Source organism: Pinus tabuliformis, chromosome 8 (assembly GCF_031772625.1).
Source record: "Pinus tabuliformis cultivar Carrire ecotype Pingquan chromosome 8, CPIR1, whole genome shotgun sequence".
Taxonomy (NCBI): domain Eukaryota; kingdom Viridiplantae; phylum Streptophyta; class Pinopsida; order Pinales; family Pinaceae; genus Pinus; species Pinus tabuliformis.
The window spans coordinates 26,035,740-26,049,625 of record NC_142294.1 but is presented as its reverse complement, the minus strand read 5'-3'; the positions used below and the strand labels follow the sequence as shown (position 1 = coordinate 26,049,625).

General features: G+C 37.3%; 1 protein-coding gene across 1 annotated transcript in view; it reads left to right on the top strand.

Annotated features, from left to right (window-relative positions):
• Window positions 1–10,074, top strand: part of LOC149233968 (protein TONSOKU-like) — a 195,686-nt gene extending 185,612 nt beyond the window's left edge. Inside the window, exons 13-19 of the mRNA XM_089371696.1 lie at window positions 5,893–6,004; window positions 6,362–6,466; window positions 6,732–6,798; window positions 6,952–7,072; window positions 7,168–7,341; window positions 8,879–8,996; window positions 9,094–10,074. Coding sequence (XP_089227822.1) covers window positions 5,893–6,004; window positions 6,362–6,466; window positions 6,732–6,798; window positions 6,952–7,072; window positions 7,168–7,341; window positions 8,879–8,996; window positions 9,094–9,869 — 1,473 coding nt within the window. The 3' untranslated portion in view covers window positions 9,870–10,074. The remainder of the gene's footprint in view (window positions 1–5,892; window positions 6,005–6,361; window positions 6,467–6,731; window positions 6,799–6,951; window positions 7,073–7,167; window positions 7,342–8,878; window positions 8,997–9,093) is intronic.
• Window positions 10,075–13,886: the final 3,812 nt, after the last annotated feature.

Genomic DNA, 13,886 nt, shown 5'->3' with positions numbered 1-13,886 from the left:
TTCATTAGTGCAATTGAGTAAATGAGCTTACAAATCACGAAACCAAGCAGACACTTCATGGTGTCATGCCCTTCCATAATGGGCTTTATAATGTATAGGTGTTCCTAGGTACAAGAAAGAGGTCAATCAAGGACCCTATTAGGCGGTTTCAATCTCCAAGGGAGTGACAGGTCCATGGTACATCCCTTAAATGGTAGGTGTCTTGTGGCATAATGATGGAATGGATTGGGGGCATCAGGGGAGGCTCCAAGCCACATGTCATGGTATGAGGGCAACATGTCTGACAGTGCTGTACGCTTAAGATTATATTTTGGTTGTTGATGTCACTATCTTCCCATTCAATTTGAACCTGTCATTTCTGTAGGATACAAAGGATTCTGCGAGTTTTTATCCACGAATAGAAACATGCATGGGCGCATCTAGTAAGAAAATCTATTTGCAGTTGAGATTGTGCTTGTAGAAGGTGATTGAACTCTTTGAATTCTAAATTTTTTCCTTTGAATGGTCTCTAGGTATGGTTTAAAACTCAAATTGACTGGTTTCCCATCTGGGTTTTTTCTTCCTGCATAAGGTGCGTGGATGGATCTAGTCTTTTCATGTTTTTTCATGTAACACCTATTGCAAAATTTTCCATAACATTTGCATACTGTACCCACATAGCCTACACTTGTATCTTGCAGTGATGATGTTATCTACATTACAGTGCAAATGATAAATTTGGGCATACAATCTGTTACAACTGGTGTGTGGCTATGTCATATGTGTTTGAGGATTGATCTAGCTCCAATAATAGTCTCTTCCCATATATACACTTATGAAGGGGACCCAATTTTACAAAACATTTTAATACCTATCCATCATTGGAGCGATAGATGAAACATCTTCAGGGACAGTGTATTGGTTTTTTTCTCCAAGGAAAACCTTGTGGGTAAACCCACAGGAATGCTTCCCCACATTCGCAGTTATAACTCAGTGCATCATAATTTGTTAGTCCTAAATGATGATCTTGGTGGTAGGATGGTTACCGGGATGGCTTATTGTCGAGGACGACAATGACTTCAGGTGGAGGAGGATGTAAGGACTTGCGGTTCTTACCACGACCACCGGTGTGAAGTGCGACTTGTTTGGTGAACGAACGAGTTGGAAACATGAATGAGCGAAAGGCTGCGACCGAAGTGTGTGAGGAGACATATGTATAATGTGCACAAGAGGTGGAGCGAAGATGGTTTATAGCGTGGGAGCGTTTGACATAGCCCATGGGCCGACCCAACATGCTATGGCGACTTGGGCGAAGATTGCTGGCCGACCAGCAATAAACAAGGCGAACGAGCATGTGTAGGGGTGTTTGACATATGGTGGACGAGTCGGCTTGGGCAGCTCGACTCGCCCTACCATTCGTATAAGTAAACAAAGGCGTGGAGCATTTGGACAAATTCGACAAGCATTCGAACGCATTCATTCGGTGGACAAGGAAGAAGTGCAAGGTGCACTAGGTCGCAAGAGGCGCAACACATATGCGCCTGCTCTTGGGCAAGCACACACGGTGAAGGTACGGTCTTGTGTATGTTAGGTGAAGGCGTGGGTGGAGGCGCTCGCCGTTCGGTGAAGGAGCGTGGGTGGTGACTCGGGTAGGTCGCCTGCCCGTCGTGCAGGAGGAAACGCGGGGTAGTCTCAGGTGACTCGGGCAAGGTCACCCTCCCGTCGTGCGAAGGAAACGCGGTGGTGGTGAACGGGTGACTCGGGTGAGGTTGCCCGCCCGTCGTGCAAGAGGAAACGTGGGGTGACTCGGGTGAGGTCGCCCGCCCATCGTGCAGCGATAAACGAAGTTCGGTTGAGGAGTGCGGTTGGCAGCTCGTGTGAGGGCGCGCCCGCCCAACTCGGGCAAGGAACTCGGTTGGCACACGAAGGTGTGGCAAGTTGTAAATTTGGCTAAGTATGAAACTTGGGGTTTCCAAGTATACTTGTGGACATTTGTAAAAATTTATTAATATAATATATTCAGGCAAATACATTGTTCAGGGAGTTGCCCCTTTCTTTATGCTGTGCAAGTGTCTTGTTGTTTATAATTGCTATGGATAATGAATGTGTATGGGTATAAAGGAATAATAATAATACTTGGTTGAGAAACACAAACTAAGTAGGACAAATGGTTAGGCGTAGTCCATGGACATAAGTATTAGTGAAAAGAAAGTGTTTGATGGTGCTGCACTTCGCTATAAGCGGTTGAAAGACTACTGTAGGTGTAGGGTTGGCCCTCAAATCAATTTCAATGGCTCTCTGTGATCTCGAGAGCCAGCTGGGGCACCACAAAGTGGCCTCTATGGGGTCTCCAATTGCTCACAATTTCCATCTCTACTCCAATGTTGAAGGCTTTCCAAGTGCTACAAGCCCTCCCAATTCCTTGAAGGTGAGACCATCCTCAACTGGGCCCTGAATCAGTTGCCATCCCTCATATGTTGTTAAGTCTAGCTTGGGGGGCACACTGGGTCTAAGTGTGTCATCATGAAAAATCATCAAATTTAGTGCAAAGAGGCAGAATGTCTTGGGTGTAAGAGGTGCTCAGGGTCATGTGTGACATGCTTCTTCTACTACGAGGCCTAAGGCTCTCAACGCTTCAGTTGTTAGTGCTAATGGACTCCTCCAATGGCCTGGGTACTTGTGTGTAAGTTGCTCACGACAAGGGTTGTTGAACCACTTGACAATCACAACATAGATTCTAGTGAAAGCAACTAGTCATTACGGACAAAAATCATTATTGTATCTAAGTGAACCAAGCTTGAATGTAATGGGCTATTTAATACTTCAAACAATGATTTCCTTCCAAAATTAGGGCTTTAAGCTCGCAACAGTTTTTCCTCCCTAGGTAGGAGTAGCTAAAGGGCAATCTTATTAGGTGTTTTTAGCCCCTAAGGGGAATTAACATCTCCTCAGTGAACCCTTCAATTGATAGGTGTTAATAAATAATAATGATGGTATGGAGGGGAGAAGACTTCCTATTCAAGTACGATGGTCAAAGGGACCAACAAGATGGGGATCCACATCTTGAGTGCATAGATGTGAGGAGGGAGCAATCATGGATGCATGAGTTACCAACTCGGCCTTTGTTTTTCCACCCCTCATGTGCACCTTTACTTTTGCTTGATTTTTAATGATATAATAGTTGTATTACCCCTTAATGATGAGCCAATTTATCACTCATTGCGGTTGGGACATGCAAGGATTGCTTCTTTTGATGTAATGGAGCTATATGTGCTCAGGAACCAAGTGATGGCCATAATGAGAGAGGTAGTCTCATGCTAGGCTTTTGCCATGTGCTAATTTGTATGTCGCTGGCCATCTTTTGCATTTGGATTTTCTTTCTTTTGTTTTTGCTTTGTAGCCATGATATGCTTTTTCTGTTTCTTTTAGCTGCATCAACCTCCAAGGGAGAAGTTTAGGGCCCTACCTAAGTTTGAAGTTGGCAGTTATAACTTGTTGGTAATGAATTATGAATACGGTGCTTCGTTAGCACATTTAGGACTAACATAATCACTTATTTCAACAGGACAAATAGAGTTTATGATGTCTCTTCCTGCAAGCGATCCTTTGATTTGAAATAATGTATCAACATATTTACTAAAGGTTTCAGGAAACCTTTCATTACTAGTCTCCATTTTACTCTTTAAATATTAAATACCTTTTTAAATCACTCCTTTTTTTAATAATAATTTCTTCTTCTTCCTTTTTTCACTCTTTTAATAATTTTTTTATATAATAATAATATTTTTTATATATAATTATAAATTATATAATTTTAATTTATATATATTATAAAATTATAATTATATAAAATTTATATATACTTTTTTGAGACCCACTTTTCCTTTTATAGGTAACTATATAAGGCTTATATAGTATCCTTTTTTATAATTATAATAATATTTTTCTTCTCAGAAAATTTGGATGAGACGTGACTCTTGGTACGGTCAAATCTTTGGATTTGAATGATTAAAATTATTTATATCACAACTTTTTTCTCCAATGTTATCAAAGTATCTTTTGCTTTTAAAATACCATGGGCAATTACCATGGGTTGTTTCTAAAACCACGAGCTTCTCCACATAAAAAAGTTTTAAATATCACTTGGTATGAGATTTTGTATCCCTTTTGTTTTTTATTTTACTTTTAAAATACCATGGGCTATTACCATGGGTTGTTTTTAAAACCTCTTGTAAAAAGTGATACTTACTTTCCACGTAAGAGCTTTTGTATCCTTGTTTTTTCTTTAACTTTTAAAATACCATGGGCTATTACCATGGGTTGTTTTTTAAAACGACGGGCTTCTCCACGTAAAAAGTTTTAAATATACTTGTTATGAGATTTTATATCTGTTTTGTTTTTTCTTTTACTTTCTTTTTTCTTCTTTTCTTTTATTTTATTTTATTTACTTCTATATTTTTTTTGGTTAAATTTTTCCTTTTTTATGGCCAGGCTTAGAAAAATGGAGAAAAGGAGAAACTCCCAAATTCTGCGCAAAATGCTTCAATTGTACGGCAACAAAGTTGACGAATTTGGATAGCCAAGGACTTAGATAGGAGAACGAGCTCTGTGAATTGGTTAAGCAACCTAGAGGACCGAACTGCTCTGATACCACATGAAGCGAACAAAGTTCCTTCTTAAGATTAATTACTCCAAAAGACTTGGAATATCAAATTATCCATTAAGGATATAAATATTATATTAAATATATGAATAAGAATAAGAATGATGATGAATTACAATGAGAACAAGAGGCTTGCTTATATACCACGCAAGTGTCTTTTCATGAAGAGTCATGTCTTATTAGACATGCCTCTTCAACCTAATTACTACTTAACTAATAATTAATTATGATTATTATCATTTACATTATATTTTTATTATTTATATATTTTATTGGTTACATGAAAGTTGAAAGTTGTTTCATTTCATTTCATGTTAGAATTTTTATATAATTTGATAGATGTTATGTATTGAATTTTGAAAGCTTGAAACTTTAAGATTGATGAATCATGAGACTCGATATGTTGTATGTTACTAACTTGTGGACATGGTTGATGGAGATTATAACTTCTAGATGATTGATGTTATATGGTTCAATCTATGTTTTTATGCTTTTTATATCTAATTCATCATTCTACATGCTTTTGTTGACATATATGCATCAAAATATATAAAAATATATATTATATACAAATTCGCTCCCGATTTGCTCCCGAACCGGGAGCTTTTGAAAATGTTGCTTCCTGCTTCCGCTCCCGCTCCCAAGTAACCTTGAGTGAAACATAACGTTTTTGTAATTATGTACTGCAATGCTTACATGATTAGGATTCTCTGTCCAATCCATTATTCTTCCTCATGTAGATTCTTTTTAAGCTATCCCCTTCTTTGTCTTATTGACAAATATCCACTTGACTTTGATTACTTGTCAGTTTTAGTTTTCCCCACCATACATAAATTATGTCAGCTTCAAAATTAAGTCTCTCCACCTCAACTAATTTTTGTAGCATCAGAAATTCATTTGTCCTTTTGTTGTGTTTATGTGGGTGACACAAGCATTCCATATGGTTATTGTTGGAACAAAAGTATTTAGAGAACGTCTGGCCACTCATGTTTTCAGCTTAAATTCAGAAGTGTTGACTATGAAATCCTTGGTAGAGTCAATTGATACAATTGTTTGAAATGAATCCAATGTTGAGTGATTGCAAAATAAAACAAATGTCATGGATGATGTAAATCAACTTTGCCCTTGATTCGAACTAATACAATAGAAGAATTTAAATTTGCTTGAGGTGCTGTAGTGCTTAGTGTTTAAAGATTCTCTCTATAGCATTATGTATTTAATCTTGTGCCTCTATTGTGTTATATCACCAGATTTGCAAATGTCCTGTATCTTTGTCTCGGCTTGCAGTGTTGAATCTGTCTGGGAATCACCTGACAGATGCCTGCGCTCGCTATATCTCTACAGTTGTAGAAGAATGCAAATGTAAGCTAATTGCTTGTAATTTCAATGCTTATTTTACTGTTGATTGAAATTTGTAATCTTAATTTATTGTGGTTAAGGACATAGTTTTGATATTGATCTCACTTTGCTGAGCTTTTGAGAAGAGATTATAAACCTATCCATTCAATTATTTTTGCAGATAATAGCACAACAAGATTTACAATAACACCTTTCCTTATGACTCATCTATTGTGTCAAAAATTGCATATATAAGCTTTTCAATTATTTTTGTAGTATCAATGATACTTTCTATAAATGTTTGATTTTTTTTTAAACAATGTATCTTCACAACCGCTGAATGCCTTTCATAAGGATACCCACTGAATTTGATTCTTCCAGCATTGCAAACCTTGAATCTGGAGGATTGTGCTCTTACTAGCAGAACAATTCAGAGCATTGGCCATGCACTGCCTCAGGATTCTCCGCTTGAGAAATTATCGATAGGTAAATGTTGCTGTCCTCTCTTCCCAAAACATAATTCTATATAACTACTGAAGATGAAAATTTGGTTTTGTTATGAAAATGAAAAATGCCTAGTATCCAACCACTCCCATGCAATGTTGGCTGCAAGCTTCCATTCTATACTTCCTTTCGATACTGATTGATGTGTCCTTTAGTTCCAGACGTGCCAAGTTGGTGCAATTGTTACTTAAGCTAGTCTGAATTTTGATCAGGGTCAATTCTAACTTTGTGTCTCTGCACTGTGCAGGTAAAAACAGCCCCATTTCTGGAAATGCCATGGCTGGTCTGCTGAAGAAACTTTCTATGTTACCAAGGTATTTTGACTTTTTCCTGGAATGTTTCTTATTGTGTAAATTAGCACAAAATAATTTATTTACTAATAATGGGCTCTGTTCAGGTTTTCTATAGTAAATTAACTTGAATATCTATTTAATTCTCATATGAACTCTTGCTGTTGTATGTCTCAGCTTTCAACATCTCGACATAACAAATGTAGAATTGAACGAAATGTCAATAGAAAGTCTTTGTCATCTTCTGCAATCATCAAGTATCTTATCATTGGCAATTGGAGGCACACACATTGGAGTGGTTAGATAATCTTACTTCTGATCACTAGTTATGAAAGGTTAAACAGTAAAACATTTTGCTTGGGTACCTAAAGTTAGATGAATGGCATATTGCAGGATGGAGCTTTGGAATTAAGCAGGAGCTTGGCAAAGACAAGCCCAACAGTTAAGATGCTGGATATGTCTTTTTGTTGGGTTGATCCCTCTGGAGGATCAAAACTTTTTGAAGATATCATTTTGCTTAAATACCTTGTTCAGTTAGATTTGAGTGGGAACCAACTTGAGGAGTGGGTAGGTGCTTTACCTGTTTATCAATTGAGACATTTTTCTGAGATTTTAAGTTCAGGTGTATGCTTTGTGATGGTATGCTTTGATTCCATTTTCTCATATGATATTTTTTGAATACTATAATTATGGGCAAGCTAAACACTATTGAAAAGCATGTTTAAGGAAAGTACTTGGAAAATGAAATGATCCTGCAAGAGAAGTTGCAATGTGAGGTGGGGTTTAAAGGTTGATGGAGACCAGACAGGGAACCTGTGAGGTTAAATAGAGGTTCAATCGTGAGATTACTATGGGCCTCAGAAGCAACACAAAGTCATTAGTTGACTCGGTGAGATTTGGGTGCCATATTTATAAAAAATACAGTAAACCGTATACCGTATCCATGTTCATGAGTTAGCATTAAAGGCATAGCAGTCAGAAATTGTACCAAGTTTCTAGTCATATCACAGGCATTATGCCACTATGTCTGACAGTGCTGTACGCTTAAGATTATATTTTGGTTGTTGATGTCACTATCTTCCCATTCAATTTGAACCTGTCAGTTCTGTAGGATACAAAGGATTCTGCGAGTTTTTATCCACGAATAGAAACATGCATGGGCGCATCTAGTAAGAAAATCTATTTGCAGTTGAGATTGTGCTTGTAGAAGGTGATTGAACTCTTTGAATTCTAAATTTTTTCCTTTGAATGGTCTCTAGGTATGGTTTAAAACTCAAATTGACTGGTTTCCCATCTGGGTTTTTTCTTCCTGCATAAGGTGCGTGGATGGATCTAGTCTTTTCACGTTTTTTCATGTAACACCTATTGCAAAATTTTCCATAACATTTGCATACTGTACCCATCATAGCCTACACTTGTATCTTGCAGTGACGATGTTATCTACATTACAGTGCAAATGATAAATTTGGGCATACATTCTGTTAAAACTGGTGTGTGGCTATGTCATATGTGTTTGAGGACTGATCTAGCTCCAATAATAGTCTCTTCCCATATATACACTTATGAAGGGGACCCAATTTTACAAAACATTTTAATACCTATCCATCATTGGAGCGATAGATGAAACATCTTCAGGGACAGTGTATTGGTCTTTTTTCCAAGGAAAACCTTGTGGGTAAACCCACAGGAATGCTTCCCCACATTCGCAGATGACATCCCTAGTAAATCTGTTGTTGTAAACCTGTGTGTCTAACCCAGAGGCACTCAAACTGGGCACCTGCTGGCGCAGAATTAGTTAAATGCCCAGCAACATTGGCAACAATTGTTTGAGTTAACCCCATTGGGGTAGAGACATTGTTATAATTAAACAGGGGTGGTAATTATATATGTAGAGTATAAATAGGGTTTTCTGATGGAAATAAGATTTGAAATCGTAAGAACTGTTTGGCTTATTTTCTTGTGAGCATATCCACAAATACACTGTAAGGAGCATCTAGGATGTCATTTACAATTATATATTTTCTATTAATATTTATAGCTTATACATACTTTTACATATTATTGCATCCTCACATTCCCGAAGTTCAATGTTCATTGAAATCAGGGCGCAGATGTGCTGGGGCATCTTGTCGCAAAGGCAGGTTGTAAATTGAAGATTCTGATGTTAAACCGTTGTCACCTTGGGAAGTCGGGAATTCTTAAAATCATTGAGTCATTGTCAGGTAACATGTTCGACTTACTCTATTTTTGAATTTCATGTACTTTTGATCTATTTCAATCTTTATTATTCAATCTAAGATAATGTATCCCATTGTACAGAAAACAGGTTTCTAGAAGAACTTGGTCTCGCTGGGAACAATATTGTTTTTAACATTGTTGCTGGAGCCAAAAAGCGCCCCACGGAACGCTGCGTTGAAGAAGTGGTGAACACACTGGACTATCATTGTGAATGTTCCGACAGCAGGGCCAGCAATAGGGGAAAACAACACGAAAGCCCCACTTTTAGTGAGCACACAACATTTTGTGATTGTGCGAGCAGTAAGGATTGCAACAGTGGAGCAAAAGATCAGAAATCTCAATCACTTCGTACTGGTTTTGAGACTAATCCGAATCAAACAACAGCTTGTTTTAGGGATAAAACTGAAAACGCCGAGGACCAAGGGTTGCAACAATCTTGTCAGCAGCATGAAAGAAACTGTGGTGAATATGATGTGGCTGACAGTGAAGATGAGGGCAGACCAAAGGGTGTGAATCATCACCCTCTGGAAGATGACTGTGCAAGTTCCTCACAGCCTCTGAGTTTACGGACAAATGAAAATGTCTTAGTAAAGAGAGAGACCAAAGCAATTGAAATATCATTCGGAGAGTATGCATCTGAGCTCATCTCAGCTATTCAGAAGGCTAATTATCTTCAACTATTAGATCTTAGTGAAAATTCACTGCCTTCAGAAATGGTTGAACAGCTCTACGTTGCCTGGTCATCCAATACAAGGGTAGGTACTCCGGTTAAGCACATAGAAAATCAAGTTGTCCACTTCAGCATGGAAGGCAGGCGATGTTGTGGCCTAAGGCCATGCTGCCGGAGTTTCACTTGAGATTTTTGTCACTTGATTATAGTAAGTTTTTATCTCGTGTTACTGGTAGATAACAGAACTCTACGGAGATGTTGATTAACATCATTTGTATCATAGAGTATATGTAAATATTTTGACTCCTAGAATTTTCAAAGTTCAAATTATTGGCAAAGGGTGGTAAGTGTTCAGAAAGAATAAATTGGCATCTTTGTTTCAATATTTTTTATTTCTTCTACACATAGGGATCTCGAGCATATAACATTCGTTGTTCTCTCTGTAAGATTCTAGGCAGAGTTGACTGAAAAGACCGAGTGAGAGGTGTCCATTCCCATGCTTTACTTCCTAAGTATATGTTTTTCACTTACACAAAGATCTATCACTACGATATTCAAGCTAAATCTCAAATTCGTAAGTTAAAATCTTTTTAGATTTTTATGATGAAGATAAAATAGAAATTCAAACATAAAAAAGGCCATGATAGGAAAAACCTAGGCTCAAGTGAAAACCAAGATAATTTAATTGATTAATACTATCTCGATCAAGGTTTATTGGATTTTTTTTGAATTTTTTTAAACTTACAAACTCAAGTCAGGGTATGAAACTTGATTCAAAGTCTTACCAGAAAATTTCTTTTGACTAAACAGTGTGGTAATTTGACAAATATCCATATGAAGTTCAAGCTAGAATATTGAAGGGTAAAGTTGCAAGATTGAAGACTTAATTTTGAAAATTGTAAAATAATGCTACGATGATGAATTGACAGGTCATTTGAACATTCAAAATACAAGTGTAGTTTATGAAATTTGATTCGAAGTCTTACCAGAAAATTTCTTTTGACTAAACAGTGTAGTAATTTGACAAATAGCCATATGAAGTTCAAGCTAGAATATTGAAGGGTAAAGTTGCAAGATTGAAGACTTAAATTTGAAAATTGTAAAATAAAGCTATGATGATGAATTGAAAGGTCATTTGAACATTCAAAATATAAGTGTAGTTTTATGGGGATAATTAATCCTTGTAAACAATAGTCAATTGCTTATATTATCTTGCTTTTTTTGTGTATATATTTTCTAAAATTTCATACAAGCTTAAATAATGATGCTATGTCAATTTAGTGTTATATAATTTAAGAATGTAAATTAGTTATTTATTTGCAATATTATTCCATTTACTTAAAGATCACAATTTAACATTTTTATTTTTTTCTAAATCTAGGTTTCTTGTACATATATTATTGCTTTTTTGTTGTTGCATGGATTTCCATATTTCACATGGATTTCTAATGTAAATATGGAGCCCTTCCACTTCTAATTTCAACTAGTGAACTTTTTGTAGCATCTTATGGAATGGAAAACAAAATTTATCTCCATAAGATACAAAGATTTTCATTTGTGAACTTGTAGAAGCAATGTTAATAGAGTGGTTCAAAAAGGTTGAAATAAACATGTATTTCCACATTCCACATTGATTTTCACATTTTTGCATTGATTTTTGCAGCCTATATATATTTTTGCAGTTTGCATGTTACATGGATTTCCTAATGTAGATGCAAAAGTCCTCTCCTTCTAGCTCCAACGGATCAAGTGATGACGTGGCATCAAATATTGAGGTGTACCTAACACATGGTAACACTTGATAAGAGTGGGTTAGTTGGTGGTCATTGGGATGTGACATGCCCTAATGTAGATGCAAGGGTCTTCCTCTTTTAACTCCAACCAACTGATGACATGTGGCATGGTATATTGAGGTGGACCTATTACATGATAACACTTGACAAAAATGGATTAATTGGTGGTAATTTGGTTGTGACATGACATGATGATTGACTAAAAATTGCATTAAGCACACTCTATGAGGGGATTTGTTACCACACAATTTAGCATGGGTCCTAGGAGGGGTTTTTGACCAAGTGATAACAACAGGACAAGGACCCACTATCACCTCAGTGAATGTCCCTTGCTCTTTACAAACTTTCACCAACGGGAGGAGTCCTGGTATAAAGGGAACCAAAGATAAGGTCAATAACAATATACAATGTGATTTCCAAATCCCATTCAAAGTATAGACTCAGATAATGGCTTTCTTGCTTCAAAAGCAAGGTAATGGCTTTCCAAGAAAGACAAGGATGGAGGCTTAGAACTACGTGAAAAGGATATTCAATGAAGAGGGTATGTTTAGATCAAATCAAGGACCCCTTTTAGGGGTTTTTGAGATAACAAGCGTGCAAATGTGTGGGACCACAAGAGAGACCTAGGGGATCCAAGCAAAACCTAGGGTTCAGGATGATCATTAATAATATGACTAGGTCATGCAAGGATGAGAAGGGTCACTGATAGATGAAATTCCAACAAGTTTTTATAGCAAATAACCCTAGAAAATGCCACTAATCAAGAAGGTGAAGGATAGAAATGATCTTGGAGATAGGGCTTGAGATTTGTTCAAGCTAGCAATGGAAATTGCTTGAGACTTTGAGGGCAACTAGAGGAAATGACAACACATTAGTGTACCACTTCACACACCAAGGAAATGCCTCTAGTACAATTTGCACTAGGCCCTAGCTAGCTGGCTAGGGTTAGGGAAAAAATTTAGAAGAAGGAAAGACAAATGGTTTTAGGGTTGACCATCAAGGATCTAGGACTAGTGCCTAATTATTGGGAAGATTGGAGTCAAAATGATCAAGATTTGGGAACTTCGCTCTCCAAGGAGGCCTAAAGAAGCAATTTTACTAACAATGGATCCAACTACACGATAACTTTAGACTTTTATACTTTGATGACAAAGATTGTGGAGTTTCAAGGATGCAAGTACATTATCCCCTAGGCAAATCCATTCATTCTTTGCTCAATGAGTAATACAGGCAAATTTTTTCAATAGCTTCAATGATTCCACTAATTCGTATTAATTATGGCACATTATCTCACCATAAGAAAATGATTCCATGCATTAGACACTTGTTAAGACAAAATATAACATCATATTGCACTTGCCAAACAAAGGAGAGTATATCCATCCACAAATTGGTCAAATAGAAGATCCAAGAGAGATAGAGAAAACATTCCACACATCAAAATGCATTTAATCATCCAAATCATTCCACAATTTGCAGGGCTGAATTCTTTAGAGAGATATATCCCAAATCCAAGTGACAATGAATGATACAATGAGGTTCTATTTTATTTATATGGGCCTTAGGGGTTTGAATTATGTCTAATTAACCTAATCATGCCCCTAAAATAAAATAATGTGCGAAATAACACTATGCTTTGGTGACAAGCCCACCAGATAGCTCCAAAAGATGAACAATAAGCCTCTCAAGAGGGTCGGAATGATAGAAAAATAACTAATAGGGCAATTGGAAGGCTAAATCAAGTCCTTCATGTGCCATAATGAATAGGAAGTCTCCAATAACAATGATGAAAGGGGTGGCCTCTTAATGTCCAAGCAAATAACCTATGGTGCTCCTAAGTGGCTATGGGGGCACAAAGAATGGCCTCATGGGTCTGTAATTGAATCAATCAAGTCTGTGCTCCATCCATAAGGGTTGGGACAATGATGCAAGCTCTCCCTTGTCTCCCTAGGTGAGACAAAATCTTATTTGGTCCCCAGATCAACTGCCAAGTGTGTAGCCAACTAGGCAATGTGGTCAAAGTGCATCATCGTTGTCGAATAACTAGGATGCGAGCAAGCAATTGGTGGCACTTAAGGGTCCCATGGTGTGGCTATTTGCTTTTGGCTATGGTGGAGGCCCATGGCTCTCAACACTCACCCTACAAGTGGCATCATGACCATTTAGAGGGCTTGGATCCCGTACATGGAAACCAAACCCCAAGATGAAGACCCACTTGCAATCCTTATAAGATCCAATGCATCTCCTCACCTTCCAATAAACCAATTCATTACAATTGAGTAAATGAGCTTACAAATCAAAGAACCAAGTGGACACTTTATAGTGGCATGCACTTCCATAATGGGTATTAGACAATATAGGTGTCCCCAGGTTCAAGAGGAAGGTTAATAAAAGACCCTATTAGGTGGTTT